At 37.8% G+C, this 19,079-nt stretch overlaps 3 protein-coding genes across 6 annotated transcripts; 1 reads left to right on the forward strand and 2 right to left on the reverse strand.

The window, feature by feature from the left end:
• On the forward strand, positions 1,953 to 8,330 carry LOC18789184 (probable WRKY transcription factor protein 1). 4 transcript variants are annotated; one of them, XR_002269807.1, is made up of 4 exons: positions 1,953 to 2,321; positions 2,550 to 7,179; positions 7,383 to 7,535; positions 7,976 to 8,330. XR_002269807.1 is itself a non-coding variant. In XM_020555421.1 (3 exons), the coding sequence occupies exons 2-3, from the start codon at positions 5,963 to 5,965 to the stop codon at positions 7,405 to 7,407; spliced, it is 1,242 nt and encodes a 413-aa protein (XP_020411010.1). In that variant the 5' UTR covers positions 1,953 to 2,321; positions 2,550 to 5,962; the 3' UTR covers positions 7,408 to 7,957. The 4 variants fall into 4 exon arrangements, 3 of the variants coding, with proteins under 3 accessions (XP_020411010.1, XP_020411011.1, XP_007224690.1); XM_020555421.1 differs by lacking the exon at positions 7,976 to 8,330 and having other exon boundaries at positions 7,383 to 7,957; XM_020555422.1 differs by lacking the exon at positions 7,976 to 8,330 and having other exon boundaries at positions 7,392 to 7,957.
• LOC18791095 (probable flavin-containing monooxygenase 1) lies at positions 8,755 to 11,591 on the reverse strand. The gene is made up of 5 exons (XM_007227099.2): positions 11,115 to 11,591; positions 10,498 to 10,738; positions 9,836 to 10,014; positions 9,392 to 9,741; positions 8,755 to 9,270 (listed from the first exon to the last, which is right to left on the reverse strand). Exons 1-5 carry the CDS (start codon positions 11,589 to 11,591, stop codon positions 8,919 to 8,921), a joined length of 1,599 nt encoding a protein of 532 aa, XP_007227161.1. The 3' UTR covers positions 8,755 to 8,918.
• Positions 15,190 to 18,738, reverse strand: LOC18793503 (3-ketoacyl-CoA synthase 10). The gene is made up of 3 exons (XM_007222310.2): positions 18,049 to 18,738; positions 17,313 to 17,941; positions 15,190 to 16,069 (listed from the first exon to the last, which is right to left on the reverse strand). Exons 1-3 carry the CDS (start codon positions 18,478 to 18,480, stop codon positions 15,502 to 15,504), a joined length of 1,629 nt encoding a protein of 542 aa, XP_007222372.2. The 5' UTR covers positions 18,481 to 18,738; the 3' UTR covers positions 15,190 to 15,501.

Here is a 19,079-nt window from a genome sequence, read left to right on the forward strand (position 1 = left end):
AGGAGCAATCCATCCAAAGAGCAATTCCAGAAGCTAGTGCATGGTATCAGATTACGTCAACTCTGCAAGCAATCGAATTGAAGCGTGTAAAATGAGGGGGAGCATTCAAGAGTCCATGCGCGTTGTACTTTTTTTTTTTCGATTATGATTTTTCTCACTGGGTTTTTTCCTAGCAATGTTTTAGCGAGGCAACATGAGTGCATTTAACATTCTTATATCCCAAATGAAGTTGTACTCTTTTCCCTTCGCTTAGGTTTTTTTTTTCCCACTAGGTTTTTCCAAGCAAGGTTTAAATGAGGCAACCAATCAAAGGACGTGTGGTCTCCAAGGGGGAGTGTTGTAAAGAACGTGGTGGAGTCCACATAAAGAAAAGAATGAAGGAATTTGTCTGCCACTTTCCCTTGTAACCAACCGCACATCACGGGTGCTTCAGCCTATTTAAAGAGAAGTGATAACACACTAAATTGAGAGAAGAAAAGAGAGTGAGAAATCTGAGATAAAATTCTATCAATGCAAAAACCACAATAGCAAATGCAATTTCACTCCCAATATTCAATGGTCATTTTCATATTCTGATTATTTTTATAACACTTGCGAGATTAATTTGACATATTTCCGAGTTTCCAACTTGAGGGTAGCCCCCCATTGTTTGGTTTTAATTATGCATGCACCTTCTGATACATTTGCATGCATGTCACCAACAACTCTTCTCATGTGCCCGCATTTAATTGACTCAAAAAAGAAAAAAAGGAAGAGATGTAGCTAGCTAGGTCATAATAATTCATCTCAATCTTGTTAAAAGAAATAAAGAAAACGGCAAGTTATTTTTGTTTGTAACTTTTCATTAAGATTTAGATTTAGATGATGATAACGATGAATGATCGATGGTGATGGATAAGTAGATAAATATGAATGTGAATGGGGAGTTATGCTTCATCTGCTGTTTTGTTGTGGACCTCTCGTAATCATAATCATATATGGCTCTCCCTCTCTCCCTCCTTGGTTTTTATTGGTTACAACTTGTGTCATTTGAAACCATGACCTACCAAAGTTAGCTGCTTCTTTGAATTTAGATGCTTTTTTTCCTGATTTTCTTTATAGAAACACAGTCTCTCTCTCTCTCTCTCTCTCTCTCTCTCTCTCCCCCCTTTTGGGTTTTTGGGGCCTTGTTTCTTTTGGCTCAGTGACTCAGTGGTGTTGGTGGCAGATTAAAAATGTTATGGTCCACCGCCACCCTCACTTATAGCGGAAAGTGACCAAACTCTGTGTGTAATGAAGAGCTCTAGCCCTAGCTCAACTAGCTGCAGCCTCTCTTTCTCTCTCTGAGGTCCCTGCCTGCCTAAGCCCAATAAATGACAACTTTCAATTTTATTACCACATTCAATACCAATTGCAATTGGGACTATTTTAAGCCTTTTTTTTATTTATTTTGACAATACGATATTCTAATTACAAGAAGGATAATCGAACTCGAATGCGAAAGCTAATTGATTACTGACCTAATTTACATTCGTTTTTTGACTTCTATTTTAGTTTGTGATAAAAGCATAAACAATATCAACCAATCACTAAAATTGGTTTTTGATCCACATATATTATAAAAATGTTGAATAAATGGAGAATTTGGCCGTCGACAATCGTCCTAAAGTTTCAATGGATTCTTTCTTGCCTGGTTTCGTTAAATTTCCAAATTGACAATGCAACGTTACCCATTAATTTATGATTTACAATAATAACTGAATTTCGTTCACATATTTTCTTTTTATTTTATTAAGAGTGAAAAAGAATCTTCTTCGTTTATTCCACAAAATAAAAAAGCATTTCCGTTACATTTTTTTGGTTTAAAATCTATGATGGTAAAAATGGGTTATTTATGGAAGGCGCAGGCTTTTTGGGCCAGGTGGGCCAGGAGCAGTTGCTGCCTATTTCTGGTTCCTTTCGTGGCTTCCCACGTGGCAACCTTGCTCTGATTGGAGCCTTGGACCTCAGCCCACGTGGCATCCTCACCCGTAGTGGAAAATAGCCGTTTGATTACGACCCGTCACATCATGTCCGTCAGTCTCCACAGGCGGTCCCACTGCTCTTTTAAGCTGGGAAATTTGTTTCAAAATGAACAGTATCACCATCCTTTCTTCGTGGAAAAGAAATAAAATATAGTAAAACAGGCCTTCCTTTTTTAACTTTTAAACCATATTTTGAAGTCACGTTCTTGTAGAAGAACAAATTGTGCTTCTCACTACGCGCATTTGAATAGATGATTGCAAGTTGCAACTAACATTTTTTGCTGCCTTAATTATATCCAGCTAGTTTACATGGTACAGGTACAAATTTTCTGGGTTCATTTCTAAAAAGAGTGTTGTGAATTGTGCAAAATATTATGGAAAACGAATTTGCAACTACTGGTTAGAAGGCAGTTGCAGTAGGGTCCTTATTTACTACTACTGGACACTAGGCAGTGTGGTGTCTGCCTAATTCAGATTTGGAAGCAATTGTTCGTTTTTATATATAAACATATTTATATACTCGTGAATTTTTTTGTGTTAATACAGGATAATGAGAGCAGAGAGAAAAGGGCACGACCAGCGCAGGGCCCGCAAGCGAAGGCCTCTTCTGCAGTGGCTAAGAAGAGGGACAACAGTGACATGAATGGATTGTGCGAGTGCAAGTTTCTTTGGTGTAAAAACTGAAAACTTGGGAGCTCATGTTACTATTGAGGCTCTACCTATAGAGAAAGTTTTAATTTTTATTGTTCTCATAGTGGTGTGAAATGTGAATTGTGAAATGTGAATGGAATCCCCAGAGAGAGAGAGAGAGAGAGAGAGAGATGAGATTTGAGGCGGTTGGGTTGGGATGGGATTGGTGTGTGAATGCGATTCGTCGAAAGCCATCTGTTGGTTATTTTGTCTTGAAGATCAAGACACAGCTGCACCTGCTGCTGCTAAGCAAAGGGATTGGTGGAAGGTGGCTGCTTGGTTTTGGTTTTATCAGAGAAAAAAACTCATCAGTAATCAAAAGCCCACATGCATCCATCCATCCATCCATTCAACTTTGATGTTATCCACAGACACCGCAGAAAAAAGAGGCCTGTTTTCTCTCTCTCTCTCTCCCTCTTTCATACGTTCTACTTATATATATTATGCATTTATCCATTATTTTATTCTTCATTTTTTAATCCCATTCATGTCCTGTACACTTGTAAATCATCTGGTATTGTCCTTCTAAGTTACACAGAATTTCATGTAAATTTTTCCTTCTAAATGTTTCTGCTTGGTTGAGAATTTGCTGGTATATCTGTCTGCTTATTGCTCCAAGATTGAGTTGGTTTTGTATGTGTAGCTTCTATTGATTTTCTCTGGTGGGCTATTTGTTCAAGTTAGAGGCTTTACTTATTCAACATTAGCCACTGAGTTAAAGATTTGCAACTTTGTTTGGGAAAATGGTAAACTCATTCATACCTCCTATTGAAATGATTATTTTATTCTGTGACGTGAGTGCTTGCGTAGCTGGTTATATGTTTTCCTCCCATCCATTCTGCCCTATGTTTGTTTGGATTTTTTTTTCTTTTCTAAATTCTTTTATGGCAACAGACTTGGCTATGTTCCAATCATGAAATAAAACAAAATTCTCTTGTAAAAAATAAAAAAGTTCAGTTGTTGTAACACTGTCTTTGGCATAATTAAAGACTTCTACTTTTATTTAGCTAATAGATTAGAGAGTTATTGGTTTTCCGTCTTGAAAATTTAGATGAAACTTGCTGCCACACTACCTGTTTACAATGTTGCTCTGCATATAGTCTAAGCAGACATTTCTGACAGAGTCAAATAATGCATGGAACTATTTGAACAGCTATGATGGTGTTTTCCCTTTCTTTGGGGATTGATTCAACCATTATATAACTTCTAGTGCTAAAAAAATTTGCCCCCAATCTGCACCACGGTATTTAGATTAGAACAGACATTGTCTGCATGAATTTCTGTTTTAGGTCAGTTTATTTATCCTAAGATCCATTCTTGATTTGTTTATGCATACACAAGCAAGTTATTATCTTCTCTAGACATCATTTTCACTGTCATTGCTTCCTGTAAACTCTGCTATGAGCCATGCCTCTGTCACCACCAATTAGAGTAAAGAATGGCAGTGAAAAAGTAGATTAGAAAAGGCAGTAACAAAAGGAGAGGGAAACAAGAAAAGAAAAGAAAAGAAAAAAACTAATAATTTGAGGGAAAGGGCTTGAGGGAGAGAGAAGGTGGACGGTATGGAGCATTTCTGTCTTTAACATGCTGTGGAATGCCTTTGCAAAAAGCCAAAAGGTCCAAGTTCTTTGTTTCATCAACAGACTCAAATCCTTTTGAACAACTTGTTTAAACAGAAAATTTGGATGGTTCCTTTTCTCACTAAAACTAGATTTTATAATAGAAGGTCACAGCAGTAATGGGGATTCTTCTGTCAGTCCATTGTAGGCTTTTGCTGACGTTTTTAGAGCCTGGTCCCGTTTTACTTACGGACAACATACTAGAACACCATATTCAATTTTTTTATGCCTAAAATGTCCTCTCTGTCTTGAGTAATTACTTACCAGTAGATCAGAAAATTGAAACCCCAAAGATCATCCAGTATTTGAAGGAAAATTACTGCTATCAATTGAATTTCTCTGTGTATGTGTGTGTGTGTTTTTTTTTTTTAATTTTCTTGTTGCTGGTGTATAATATAAGCTAGGCAGTACACTTCTTATTTCCTGCTAGGCATATTTATTGGCACACGTTATACAACAATTGTTTAAGAGGTGACTATGAGCTGTGGCTTACACATATATTGGGTGAATTTATGTCCTGGTGTTGCATGCATGCCAACTCCATCTGTTATCGTTTTACATGGACAATCTTCCAAAATATCTAAGAATCAATTTGAGAAAGTAAATATTTTCAGCGAGCAGGCTATGTTGAATAATGTCCTAGTTGTACACGGCAAATATCATTGCACAAAAGATATGGTTGAACTTGAAGTTGTATGGCATTAGTTTTCACACTAGAATTTGTTCTGTTAGGCTTTATCCGTTTACCATGAGTTGGTTGACTCTATTTTAGTACTGAATTAAATGAGAGCACGCATGCTTAATTTTTCCTTTCTTTTTTCTTTGTGATGATTTGAACGTAGGATATAATCTCAATTCTATAGATTTCATGTCACTTGAGTTAAAATTCACGAACTACTTAATTTACCACCATGTTATGTCACTTAAGGCAAGACTTATGCCCTACTTACTAATTGAATTCGCCTTATATAAAGTCAATTGGTGAAGTACACAAACCTTATAGAACTTGATTGTTTTTCATTCTTTGTTCTTTACAATGATTCAACTATAAGATATTTATCGTACTTCTATTAATTTCATGTCACTTGAGCTAAAATTCATGAGCTACTTAGTTTGTCACCGTTATGTCACTTAAGTTAAGACTTCTAGCCTACTACTTACGAGCAGAATTTTCATTATATAAAGTCATTTTTTGAAGTAGACAAGCCTTATTAAGATTAGAACCAGAGTGTTTTCCTATTTTTAGTTCAGGCAGGGGGAAGAGAAAGCTTTGTTTTTTTTCTGAAGATCTGCAGGCAATAGGAAGTTTTGTTCATCAAAAAGAGGCTAACATGTCTCTTTAGTGCTAATTACAGTTGAATAAAAGAAAGAAAACTTTTATTAAGGTCAACCTTCCTAACTGCCCATTTAAAGCTTGTAATAAAACTGTAACAAATGAGGTTTGCCAAATCAGAGAAAAATCCAAAAAAATTTAAAAACCCTAGACTGTCCCCAGCTATTTATAACATCCAAGAGGCCCTCCGGAGATCAACCTGTGCTTATCTGCAGTGTACTTTGTTCTTCAGAATACAGGAAAAACCCATGAGTCTCCCAACCCACCCACCTCTTTCTACATTCCAGTTACACCAAAATTGAGAGAGAGAAAGAGAGATGAGGCAGGGTCGATCCTCAAAGCAAGAGACCAAAGACTTAATGGAATTAGGTAAACTCAGTAAGCTCAAAGAGGAGCCTCATCATCTCTCTGGTGCTTACATCCGTAGCCTAGTGAAACAGCTCACCTCTTCAAGAACCAAAGACCCCATGAACCCCAATAAGGACCTAGACTGTGATGCTTTGCCCAACCAAAACATGGCCAAATATGGTGAAGGTTTTAGTGAAACCCAACAACATACACAGCAACCCCACCAGCCCCAACAACACAAAAAACAAGTGAGGCGGAGGCTTCACACAAGCAGGCCTTACCAAGAGAGGCTTCTAAATATGGCTGAGGCTAGGAGAGAGATTGTTACTGCCCTCAAGTTTCATAGGGCAGCTATGAAACAAGCCAGTGAACAACAGCAACAACAACATCAGGACCAAGAGCAACAGCCACAATCACAACAATTGCAGCCTCAGCCCCACCCCTGTTTTGAACAAGAAGGGAGAACTAAATCTAGGAGAAATCCTAGAATTTACCCATCAAGCACAGCCAATTATCCTGAAACTCTGCCCTTCCCATCTGATTTTTCTCATCATCAATATCCCTCTGTTCCAAATCCATATTCCTGGACTGCTTCCACAATTGCTCTTCCACCTGAAAATTTTGATTTCACACTTCCAAACCAGACTCTTGGCCTGAACCTCAATTTTCAAGATTTCAACAATATAAACACTACCCTTTACCACAGCAGCAACAGCCCACCATTTTACTCAACCTCAGCCTCATCTCCATCATCATCTTCTTCCCCAGGTCTCTCTGTTGCTACTGATCAGGAAATTCCTGGCTCAGCTGCAATTTCACAGATGGAAGTGGAGGCTCCTGCAGTGACTGATGTCACTGACTCTGGCATCACAATCAGTGGTGGAGGAGGCTTGCATGCAGCAATGGATGATGAGGAGATGGCAGAGATCAGATCAATAGGAGAGCAACACCAGATGGAATGGAATGACACCATGAATTTGGTAACGTCAGCATGGTGGTTTAAGTTCTTGAAGACCATGGAACTTGGGGGTCCAGAAGGCAAGCCTGAAGATGATAATGTGTGGTACCATCCATTTGATGAAGCCATGGAATTTCCAGCCTGGTTGAATGCAAATGAGAGCTGTTTTCAACATCATTTGAATGATTACTACTCAGAGGACTATTTCCAAGATCCTGCCTTGCCTTGGTAAGACCCCAAGCAAACTCAGAAAATTGTTTCTTGTTCCATGGCCCTTTTTTTCCTGGTACCATAAGGAGCAACTATTTTCTTTCATCACCAATCTGTTATTTTCTTCTGAATTGAAAATATTATGTGTGATTGCATCATTAGAATCTGTTTCTTTTTGTCTTTTACTGAAAATTAGTAATTGATTTTTTGAACCTCACCAGTTGCCATAGTCTTTATTGTCATTAGTGCAATGGTACCTGGACCCAATAGAGCTAGCCATTATAATACGTGGGAAGCCATGAGAAAGTGTGGCCATTACTTTTGTTGTCTCCTCAGCTTCCCTTTTTACAGATGAGAGCTGTGTTTAGACCTCTGTAAGTTCCATTTTTGACAGTAAGAAACTTTAGCTGATAGGTATATATATTTTTGATACAGGCGATAGTGTAAATAAAAAATGATCTAAATTATAGAGGAATGAAATTTCCCACACACGCATGCATCGGTTATTTTTTTTTTTTTTCTTTCTTTTCTGCCTCAAGATCGTTGAGTATTAAAGCCCAAGGATACAAAATTATCAAGGCTGGGCCCAATTAAATTTTTTTGTAAAACACAACCTGTAGGTCTACATGCCCATGTCAGCTTTTCATGGGCTTTTCTTTAAAGACTGCCTTAGTTTGACTAACTCAGAGGATTTTATTTTATTTTATAAAAAAAATTATTTGAATTGTTTATTGTTTACTTACAAAATGATAGTTTACTAATATTAATTTCTTTGCTTTGTTTTGTTTTTCCCTTGTAAATTTGTGACATACAGCATGGACATTGGAGAAATTGAAGGTATTGATGGGGAGTGGTTAGCTTGAGCATGACAAGGATTGATGTTTTTTTTGTGAATCAAATCTTTGGCTCTTGTTCTTTCTTTATTAATTCTTTAAATATTTTTTCTTTTCTTTTTCTTCTAGTTTCCTTTTCATCTTTGAGGACATAATAAAGGCTTGCAAAAAATATATAGCAGGCAGGCCATAGAGGAAAATAATGAAGGAAGAGGGAGTGTGCCTTGTCTCCTTTCTCAGCTTGATAGATTGAGAAACTTTTACAAAGCTTTCCCCAATATTTTTAAGTTTCAGGTATTTGCTTCATATGATATTTGAGAATATTTTATTTCTATCATACAGCTTTCTTTGGGAGCCAATGATTGATGAGAAAAAAAAATAAGAATTTGAGAATTTTGTCTGCTTCTACAAATAAAAATTGTGATGAGGACACACAATTTGGCTCTCCTAGTTGTATTTCTGTTCTTTAAGCAGAGTTCATGTGGATTGAATTTGAACCACATTTGCAGGACAAATTATAAATAATGTGACTCACAGTGTTCCATACAATAATTGTTCTTAAATTTATTCTTATAAGTAGAATATGCTTTTTGTCTCTTTATTATAGAATAAAAATATATAATAAAAAAATGTGAAGCTTCACTTCTGTTCAACCTTAACAAAGGGGCAAAATCTCCATCTTCAGGGCATAAGATTTCAATTTCACAAATTTATTACTTTATTGATCAAACAGCTTAACACAGATTATGAATGATATGAATATGGAAAAGAAATGCATAGATCAGCAAATGGGGTGCATAATAGCCTAAGTCCCCAAACATACAAATAGGTAAGGTTAATTACTATAATAAAATTCAAGGGAGTCGATATTTGCACTCCAAAATAAACTTCCTCTTAGCCCAACGCAAATTACACTTCTTGAATTTAATTATCGTTTTCTTCTTCGCAATAGTCTCGGCTGTTATAGGGGCTAAAGGCTTCTGAAAACCAGTTGTCCTTCCTCCAATACTTCCATCCCATCTCCTCGCATATCTCATCGCTGTGGTTGATGCTGAAAGTGGAAATGCAGTGTCTCTTGTAAAACCGGGTCGTCTTCTTCATCACCTCCATCTCTCTGCTGATCTGGTCAAGCATTTCTTGGACAGTGGGAAGCTTGAATTCATTCTCAACTAGTCTTGCTAGCCATTTGCTCCTCAACTCTGCTGTGTGCAGGTTAGAAACACTCTCTATGAACCCCACAAATGCCATGTTGGGAATCAATGGATGGATCGTACCCCTGAAATAACATGTGCAATCATTCATATAATCAGTTAAGAATTCTAAGGGTACATACAACTTTGGCTTATTATTAAACTATTATGCTCGTTTCAAATTGATAGTTTGACAACGTATCATACCTGTATAGAGGCATTGTCCCGGAAGAGTCAACCACGAGACTGCGGAAAGGCTCAGGTAACACAGATTGAAGCTTCTTCTTTCCCTCATAGCCAGTGGCAAGAAGCACAACATCAACCTCCAATTTGGTGTGGTCTTCAAACTCAATTCCTCCGTTCCAAAACCACCACTTTGGTGACCTTTTGAACAATATTTTACCCTTGTCTGCCTCAGCAAAAAAACTCTCAGGCAAAATAGCCATCTGGCAAGAAGCATAGTCCTCCACAAATGGGTGATCTGGTTTCAGTCCATACTTCACAAGTGGAAGCTTCCACACCAAATATGACTCTATGAACTTGGAAATTGCCATCCTCTATTCATGAAGAAAAAAGAGTACCCAAGTTTGAGTTTTGCCTTTGAACAATGTATAATTAGTGTAAGAATTTAAGAGATAAATATGAATTTACCATAGGGGATGAAAGAAGGCAAAGCAGGGCTCTGAACAAGCTCTGGTTTGGCCTTTCATGTAGGAACTGAGAAGACCTTGTTGAATAAAACAGGAAAAATGGAAGTCCCCAAATCCAGTAAGATGGAACAGTCCAATGCAAATTCCTTATCACCATTGTGCATGCTTGCCCATCGGGTCCTTGAATTGACCAAAAGAAAAAATGTCAATTTATGTTTTTAAATCCCCACTTGATCATTTGCTATATTTTTTTTTAATACAAACGATAGTTTAAATTATAAGAAAGAGAGTGTTTCTCACACACACTACTAAGGTGTCATAGGGATTTGAATTTGAAATCACTGGTCTGTGAGTCAAAGCCTTTTTCGAGTGGGCTAGATCTCATTGGCTTGGCTAAGTGATCATGATGTGCTACAAATTGATGCCAATTTTGGCTAATCAAGTTGTTGCTAAAGCCCAAAGCAAGCTATAATTGGTAATATACTGATAACGTGTGGTCAACTGAGTTTAATATATAATCTATGTTGCTAATGTCACTTTTCAGACTGACAGTTCCCACCAGTTTGACCATTCTGTCCCCTTAAGTGGGTTTATTTTTTGTTTTTAGCATTATTAATATCACTAATTAGGATTTAGGATGAGATTTTTTTTAAATAAATATACCTTGGTTTGCCTCGGCGCACTCCATAGCCAAATCAATGCCTGACTTCTTGTAGCCAATAATTGCAACCTTCTTGCCCTTGAGGAGCTCACGAGCGGCTTCGTTGTCAAGCTTAGAGTAATCCATGGAGTGCAAGACTTTGCCTTGAAATACTTCTTGACCTTTGTTGCGCGGGAAACTTGGCATTCTTGGTATGTCTCCATATTTCCCAATGCAAATCACAATAAACTCGAATGCATACCACTGCAAAATCCAAACAAGTATTAGTTAACAAACCAACTAAAAAGTTTACATATTTATGATTTAATGTCATATTTGTCGTTAATTTTCACATCACAAATACAACTATGCGTAAAAAAAATAAATTTTATAGTATGTCCCATACTCATAACATGCAATTTGAAACATATAACATTAATTTATTGACCGTATTGCTGATGACATATCTTATATAAGAATGTCTAGATGAATTTTAACCGAAAGATGTTACCAATAAATATATCATCAAAACATAATTAAAGTCATGCAAACTTTATCATAAAGACAATAAGCATGCATGAAAGAAGATGGTGACTAAAATAAAAGTTGTGTAAAGCCCAATTTTCAGGAAAAAAACAACCTGAATGGTGTTTGGATCTCCGGACGTCTGAACGGCGACCTCCCAAACAGGATGGCCGGTCAAAAGACTCCCATACTGCCCGGATTTCAAACTCACAGGCAGCTGGGTAGCTTGATCATTACCAACATAACGTATTTCCACCACCCTGGACTCAAACTTGACATACTTCAACACGTCAAAGTGTGTGGCATAGCCATACAAATAATCCAAGACCTCAACATGAGAAGGGAAGCTTGAATTGTCCCCCTCAGCCCAAGGGTAGTCAGAAAACTGGAAATCGCATCGAGGGGTTTGGAGTTTGGTACAATTGTAAGAGCAGTGTTTCCAAACACCCCCAATCGAATCAGTGGCCTCAAACACCACAGGACTGTGACCTGAAAGCTGTTTGGCTGCAGCAATTCCGCTAATACCAGCCCCTATGATGCCTACTTTGGACACTGAGTGAATAAGGCGGGTTTGGTTATCAGCAGCAGCCATTTTGATGTTTGGATATAGCTAGCTATAAGTTGGAGAGTATAAGCAAACACAATATATGAGTTTGTAATGGTTTTTTGCATGTGTATGGACTTGAGAAATGAGGCCTATTTATGGAGAGGGAAGGTTGACATTTTCTTCTTCTAACCCTAGTTGTAAACTACAATTATATTTATAAATGTTGTTGGTAGATTCAGTACACCTAAGTCCATAACAATCTATGTTATTTTATATCTGTACAATCTTCAAAACCCGGTTGGTAAACTCTCATTTCTCACTGTCTTCAATCATGAATTAATGATTTTGCGTTTAGTAGTGCACAATGGTTAAACACACACACACAACTCAACCCTCCCCACCACCCGTTTTGAATGTCATTGAAAATATATATATATATTTGAATGCCACACTCCGAATTCATTTTACTTGAGTTACGGTTGATGTGTAAGATGAGTACATTAGATTACCAGTAAAATTATATGACATATATAGAAGTGCACGAGTAAAGCAAAATTTGACTCCGTCTTGTACGTTTGCATTATTTTCCGATTGCAAATCTTAAAGAAATAAAATCAATGAACTAATAGAAAATTGGGAGGCAGAAGCCTATTTATATATGGGATTAGTTAGCATAAGACTAGCTTGACTTCTCGTGTTCCCATGGGATATACAAGTTGACCATGCATGTGTAGCTTGAGATCTGAGTCCACTAAATTAATCTAAAATTATGGTAGTTCCACTGTTCCTCTCTCACTGAATTATGTCACAAGTACATGCACTAATAGCAATTAGCAAAGTGTTCATATTGTTTTAATGATTGATATATTTTTTTAATTGGAAAATAAATAGGCGCGTTCGCTAATCATCGGTCTAAATGATCTTATATGTCAAATAATAGGGGTTTAATTTAAACCAACTCGTCTTCGTAGAACCGAGTACGGATAATTTGCCGCGGCAAAGACCACATGACAATATCATATGTGCCATTACGTGTAGCACGTTGCCTTGGCCCCACTCATTCTTCTTCAAACTAATCTTGCATGTCAACGCAGCCAATCCTTTTTATGGACACCTATCTATCAATCTATAATTATCATGCAATATTCAAAATATTATCATGAAATGACGATATTACCTAATTTTATAGTTCGAATTATCAATCTGACAACATCTAAATTTAAATCGAATGCAAAATTCGTACTCATCACATGATAACTTTTTCTTATTATGAAATGCGGATTGTGTGATTTAATATATGTGTGAATTAGATCAGTTAATAAAGATAGTGCATGTACTCCTACACCTAAGTCGATTCCCCATATATCATAGTAGAGTTACAAGAGATCGTTTGCTCCTAGTTTCTCAATTTTAACATTAAGGTTAAGGAAATTGTGGATCTTCTATTACAATCTATTAAATTTACATGTTTTTCTTACATGTCCTTTTTTATTGAATTTTGCAATGGAAATTCAGTTAACCTGGATTCTCAACAACCATCTATGTACTAGGTCCTGTTCAGTACAGGCGACTGTTCGGTCAAGAACTTGAAAATACGTACTTATTTTGTTTTTTATAAGCAGAAAAATAAAACCTACCGAGTAAAGAAGTATTTGACTGGAAAATACGTAGAGAATTTTGGTACTTCTCACAGCACACCTTTGGGTTGATGGCGTTATGGGTCACTTGACTCAGTTCATCAATTGGGTCATCGATCGAAATTAACGTGTTTGATTTATATTTTTGACCCAAAAACCACTTGCCAAATAAAATTTAAACCAAGATCCCTCTCCCACCCTTAACCCTCAGTTTTTGTTCAAAACGAGGGAACTTTTGGTCTTTGTTATACATTTTTCCAGATTCAAGGTCCAACAATGTGCATGAAACACAACGAGTAGTCTCCAGAGGATGTCTTGGGTCAAATACAATTTTGAATGGTTATTAAATAAAAAATTCAAAAACTTACGTTATTCCTCTTGTCTTTCTTTCACTGCGATGATTATTATTACGAACATAAGTTTATTGGAGATTAATCTCGAAACAAAATAAATAAATAAATAAATAATCGATCAAAAATGAATATATAAAAAGCTGGGCCTGCCCAAACTTGGGTCGACCCATTAACAAGAACTCTATAACAAGGGCTTTATATATGGTCCTTAAGTGAGGTCCTACCTCTTAAACGTTGAATCAAATTGGTTAGCTTGTTCCAACGGTTAATAGATTCAACTGGGCCAGATTAAAAGTCCAACAAGCATGTAAGTACGGTTCATCCACAAATTTAGAAATTTTCTGTGTTTTTTTTTTGTTTTGGTAAAGAGCTAATCTGTTACATTTATAATCTGTTGATCAAATCAATTAAGCTTGAGCTGAGAAATCTTATGCACCACATCATCAGTAAGCATCATGACGTCCTCAAGTTTCCGGTTCAGCATTACCACAATGGTCCTATCAACATTTCTCATAGCAACTTGGCACATGTTGTTGAAGCTTCTGAACCGGTTCACTATGTTCTTCAACGAGTTAGCATCCGATTGGAGACGGATGTAGGTGACATCCTATTAAGATGTCGCAGCCTCTTAAGCATGCTTCGCGTGTTGCTTAAACCGCTAATCAAGCCCCCGACACAATCAACAAGCACCGGCGTGTCAAATGTTTGTATGGTCTTAAGCCGTGGGATCATGTTGACGAATTTTCTGGTGTTGGTAACCTCATTGATGGTTACTGTGGCATCTCGAGCTGCCATTGCCAGCCTCAGGCTCTCATTCTTGGGGTCCTTGTATTGTGAACTCTTTGCGCCAACTATTAAAATGGTGCTAAGGATCAAGATCATGAGCCAAATTTTAGTTGCCATGGTACGGTTTTAAGTGATGGATTAGGCTGAGATGGGAATTTGGTAATCAGGATAGGTCTCAAAATTTCATTTTATAGAAGGATATGTGGGAGGTTTTAGATTGAAGAGGAGCTTCTGGCATGGTTTGAGTTTGTTGAGTGTGGGAAATCAAGAACATGGTTGCAACAATTCTTGCCCTAATTTTATGCTAACACAAAGTTACAGTGATTTCATGTAAAAATAAAGTCTCTTTGAGTTTGAGTGATTATAGGCTTCTAATGTTTGTGGTTAAGGCTCACGTGGTTAAGAGCGTTTCGGCTTGTATAAAATAAATAGAAAGGCTCGTGCTTTTACTGCCTAGCTAGTAGTACTAGCTAGATTTGGAAAGTTGTAACCTTTTTATTTTTTTATATTTATAAATTTATTTAGATTTATTTTTTATGTGAATGAAAATTTAAGGGGAGATTGGCTACTTTCACCACCAACGCCATGACATACCCACAATCTCGAACCGGAAGGACTTACACATGACACTCAACTGCCAACTGCCACCAATGTGGAAAGTTAAAACTTGAAAGCATCAACCATCAACCATCAACCATCAACCCTCCTCGTACAAAAAGTAGCTGTTTATAAGCTCATATCTTGAAAGGTACGTACGTGACAGCTTTGCTATAGCTAAATAATTAAAGCGTATGCAAAAGCAGACACAAAAGGGAAATTTTATTGCAGTAATTCAAGGTTCCATTCTACAAGACACTATGCACTTTCTTTGCAGCAGTGCAAATAACACTGATCCATCTATAAACAGATTCAGAAGTACCACAATTCAAATACCTTCATATTAATTACTTTACAAAGAAAGAAGCAGCACATTACTATGCCTGACTTGCCGATATCCTAATTAAAATTCAGACCAAAAGCCAAAAGGATAATTGAGAAGAAAAAAAAAAAGCAAATGCAATATTGTAAAGGACAGTTTGTAACAGTCACTTCTTCTTCTCATCACTGTCATCCAAGAAAAATTAGGCCTCTCTACCTTTGTAATTCTCAGAAGAACACATTTATCTCCAGCTTAGCTTATTAGAGATTCACTGGGTATCTTTCAATGCACTCAAGCCATGGATTTCTAGAAGGCTTCCTAACGCGGCGCATGGACCGCCAAACAAGGCTGTTGCATTTGAATCCAGAACCAAATGCCAATTGCCAAACCCTGTCTCCTCTCTTCACCTTCTCTTTTGCTTCCAAATAAGCCAGCTCATACCATATGCTGCTGCTTGACGTGTTGCCAAAACGGTGTAGTGTCATCCTAGAAGCCTCCATGTTCTCCTCACTAAGCTCAAGGTTTTTCTGCAGCTCATCTAGCACTGTCTTGCTTGCTGCATGGACGCAAAAGCGCTCGAATGCAAGCTTGAAATCGGGGATGTATGGCCTCTTCCCCGACGATAAAGATGGCTGTGAAGTGCCTCCCCCAGAAAACAAGTGCCTTGAAACCAATGTAGCAAAGAAGAGGAGCTGCTCTGAGAAGGGCAAGACCAGAGGTCCCAAAGTTGTGATGTTGGTTTTCAAAGCATCGCCACCAATTTCCACTAGTTCTTTGCTGATCTTCAGCCCCTTCAATCTATTTTCATCTTCCTCTTGGTACACACACCTGTGGCATCACATGTTGTAGTTGAGTTAATTACAAGGTTAGTTCATAGATTAAGGGTCGTGATTAATTTGCACCAAGCACTAATTTACAATAATTTTTTTTAGTACAGTGGCGGATCCAGGATTGGAAAGCCAACTAGGTAGAATTTACATATTAAATTCGACGATACGAGTGAATTTCATTAATAAGCAGAAAAAGATACAGCTAGTCATGAAGACATAATGAGTCTTACCCTTAAATGCATCTATACATAAATAAAAGCTTAACAACAAAAACAAAAACCACAAGTAATTTCAACAAAATCACAAAATTTTAATTCAATCCCTACGTAAGTCCTAGAATACTCAATTTTAAATTAAAACTATAATTAAAGATATAGAAAAATTAGAGAATTAGAAAATACTTTTGTTTATAGAAAGTAGAGGAAAATATACAGTCAAGTTGTCCACTCCCTAGACAAGATAATAGGAAGATGCAACAAATAGGGGGGGAAAGAAGATGATGTTACTGTCGTCGGATTGCTATATAATAGAAGAGATAAACAAGCTGATATGATGTAGCCAAAAGAGGAGAGAAAATATATGGGATCACTTTCTCTTGGATGGGCAACATGTGTATTGGGTTAGTTTTTTATTTTTTAAGGCTGCCCTTATAATATATGTAGGTTTTTTAAATTAAAAAAAACTTTGGGATGGGCGGGGCACCCATCCTACCCTGTGAATAGATCCGCCACTGAGTACAAGCAATAGTTTAAATTATATAGGAGGAGATTTCTTACACACACACAAATGATGTCATGGTGTTCGAACATAAGAACTCGTCTGCAGGTCAAGCTCTTTTTCATTAAACTAGACCCATTGACCTAATTTACAATAACTAGATACTGTAAATTGATACATGGTACCTTTCTCGTTTATCCTTGTACCCAAAAAAAATTAATGGGTTGAACCTAAAATATTCTGTCATGGGCCAATCAATTAATGCTAGTCCATGGACCACTAACATCCAGCGCCAAACCTCTCACCCTGTTATCTTCTAGGATGAAGGTCAATTACTTGATTGAACTTGGGTCCCAAATTTAATAGCTCTCTTCTCAAACAGCAAAAGGGGAACTCTCTAGTGGTCATTAACGTTGCCCTTAGTAAATGTTGAAGCATAATGTATTATGACTTGTTATGTAAATAAATTCGCAACGGTAAATGCAAAAAATAACTAGCAAGCAAGCAAGATGAAAATCGCAAACCTGAAACTCCGGTCATCGGCGCCTTTATGTGTACGAACAATGTGTTCTAGCCGGTACTTGGCACGGTGGTAATCACGGCGGCGATTTGAAAGCAGCACGGCAGAGCACCCCATGCGGAAAAAGCAATTAGGAATGAGCATGGACCTGTCACTACCAGGGTACCAGTTATATCCCACCATCTCAGTACTCACCACCACAGCATAGTTATTAGGATGGGCCTGAAGCATGTCCCTAGCCAAATCAACTGCTATGATCCCGGCACTGCAGCCCATACCGCCAAGATTGTAGCTCAAAATGTTGCCTCTCATTTTGTAGTGGTTTATGATCATGGCTGATAAGGATGGCGTAGGGTTGAAGATGCTGCAGTTTACTACTAGGACACCTATGTCCTTCGGACGGACCCTGGTCTTTTCGAAGAGCTCATCGAGTGCCCCAAACATTACTGCTGAGGCCTCTGCTCGGCCTTCTTTCATGGTTGCCGTGTTTTCGGTCGACGTGATAACTGATTTTGGGATGTATGTCTCGTCCCCTAGGCCTGATGAGTTCAGAATTCTCTTCTGGAATTCTAGGCTTTCCTCATTGAACTTGCCCGATTTTCGTGCTACCTCTATGAACTGATCCTTGGACACCTAATGAAGAACATCACAAAGCACCGTGTACCCATCAATTCTTTTGTCCCACATTATAAACATGCTTTAATTAGTGACTATAATAATATGACTAAGGTAAAACCAACCTTTAGGTCGTCATGAGGGCGATAGCAAGCAAAATCAACAAGGTAGATGGAGCGAGGGCGTGACATGAAGTAGACAGACAAAGTGAAGACAAAAACACCAAAGAAACCAAGCACAGTTGCAAGGTCATAACGTGCATCGTCCCAAAGCTTCTTCCACAGCTCCTCCCTACTCAAACTCCCAACCTCAGCACTGAAAACCAGCACGAGCACAGGAATTGTGGCCAAGTATATGGCATGGTTTATGAGGTGGTGGTAGCCCAACTTCACATACTTTAGGTTTACTGACTGCAGAAAGTCCGGCAGCCGCCTTCGGACTCTGACTGAGAACGTGAGAGAGCCAGCATTGGGGCCTGAAGACTCAATCCCACGGTTCACAATCTCTGTGGACAAGAGATCTCGTTCGCTAGCCATGGCGGATGATGGGATTGGCATATATTCTTGTGAAGAGGGGATGTGATGAGGAGGTTAATATTTATATGATCATCAAAGGTGGTGGGTGGAAAAGAGTTAATGCAAACACCAACTAGAACCAACTAGATGAGGGATTAGTTGGGGGCTTTTAAGTGCCTTAAATTCTTTTCATTAATGGAATGAAATTTGGGGTGTGTGAATTCCAAGTCCAAATGTAAGTAGTCTTCTTCCTCCTCCTGGTTTTTCTCTTATCTTGAGGGGAATTTATTAGTTCTGTTTATGGATGCGAGTGAAGATGTCACACTTTGTTGGGTTTCTTGTGACTCGTGAGTATTAAATAGAGTCGAAAAAAGGAAATTAAAGGAGGTGGTTGAAGGGATTGCCTTCAAGCCATTAGCTGTCTTTACCAGGCTTGGTTTGGTTCAGCTACCATCATCATCACCGTTCAACTATATTTACCCAGGTTCTGGTTTCATTTTATCCTTAAGGAAATGAAATCACAGCAGACCAAAATTACCAGACTCTCAGAAAAAACAGAAGGCATGTGGAATACGTTTTGATCAAGATGCTTATTGGATTGGATAACCACATTACATGTCCTGTCAATTGGGGCAATAATA

Source organism: Prunus persica, chromosome G1, assembly GCF_000346465.2.
Source record: "Prunus persica cultivar Lovell chromosome G1, Prunus_persica_NCBIv2, whole genome shotgun sequence".
NCBI lineage: Eukaryota > Viridiplantae > Streptophyta > Magnoliopsida > Rosales > Rosaceae > Prunus > Prunus persica.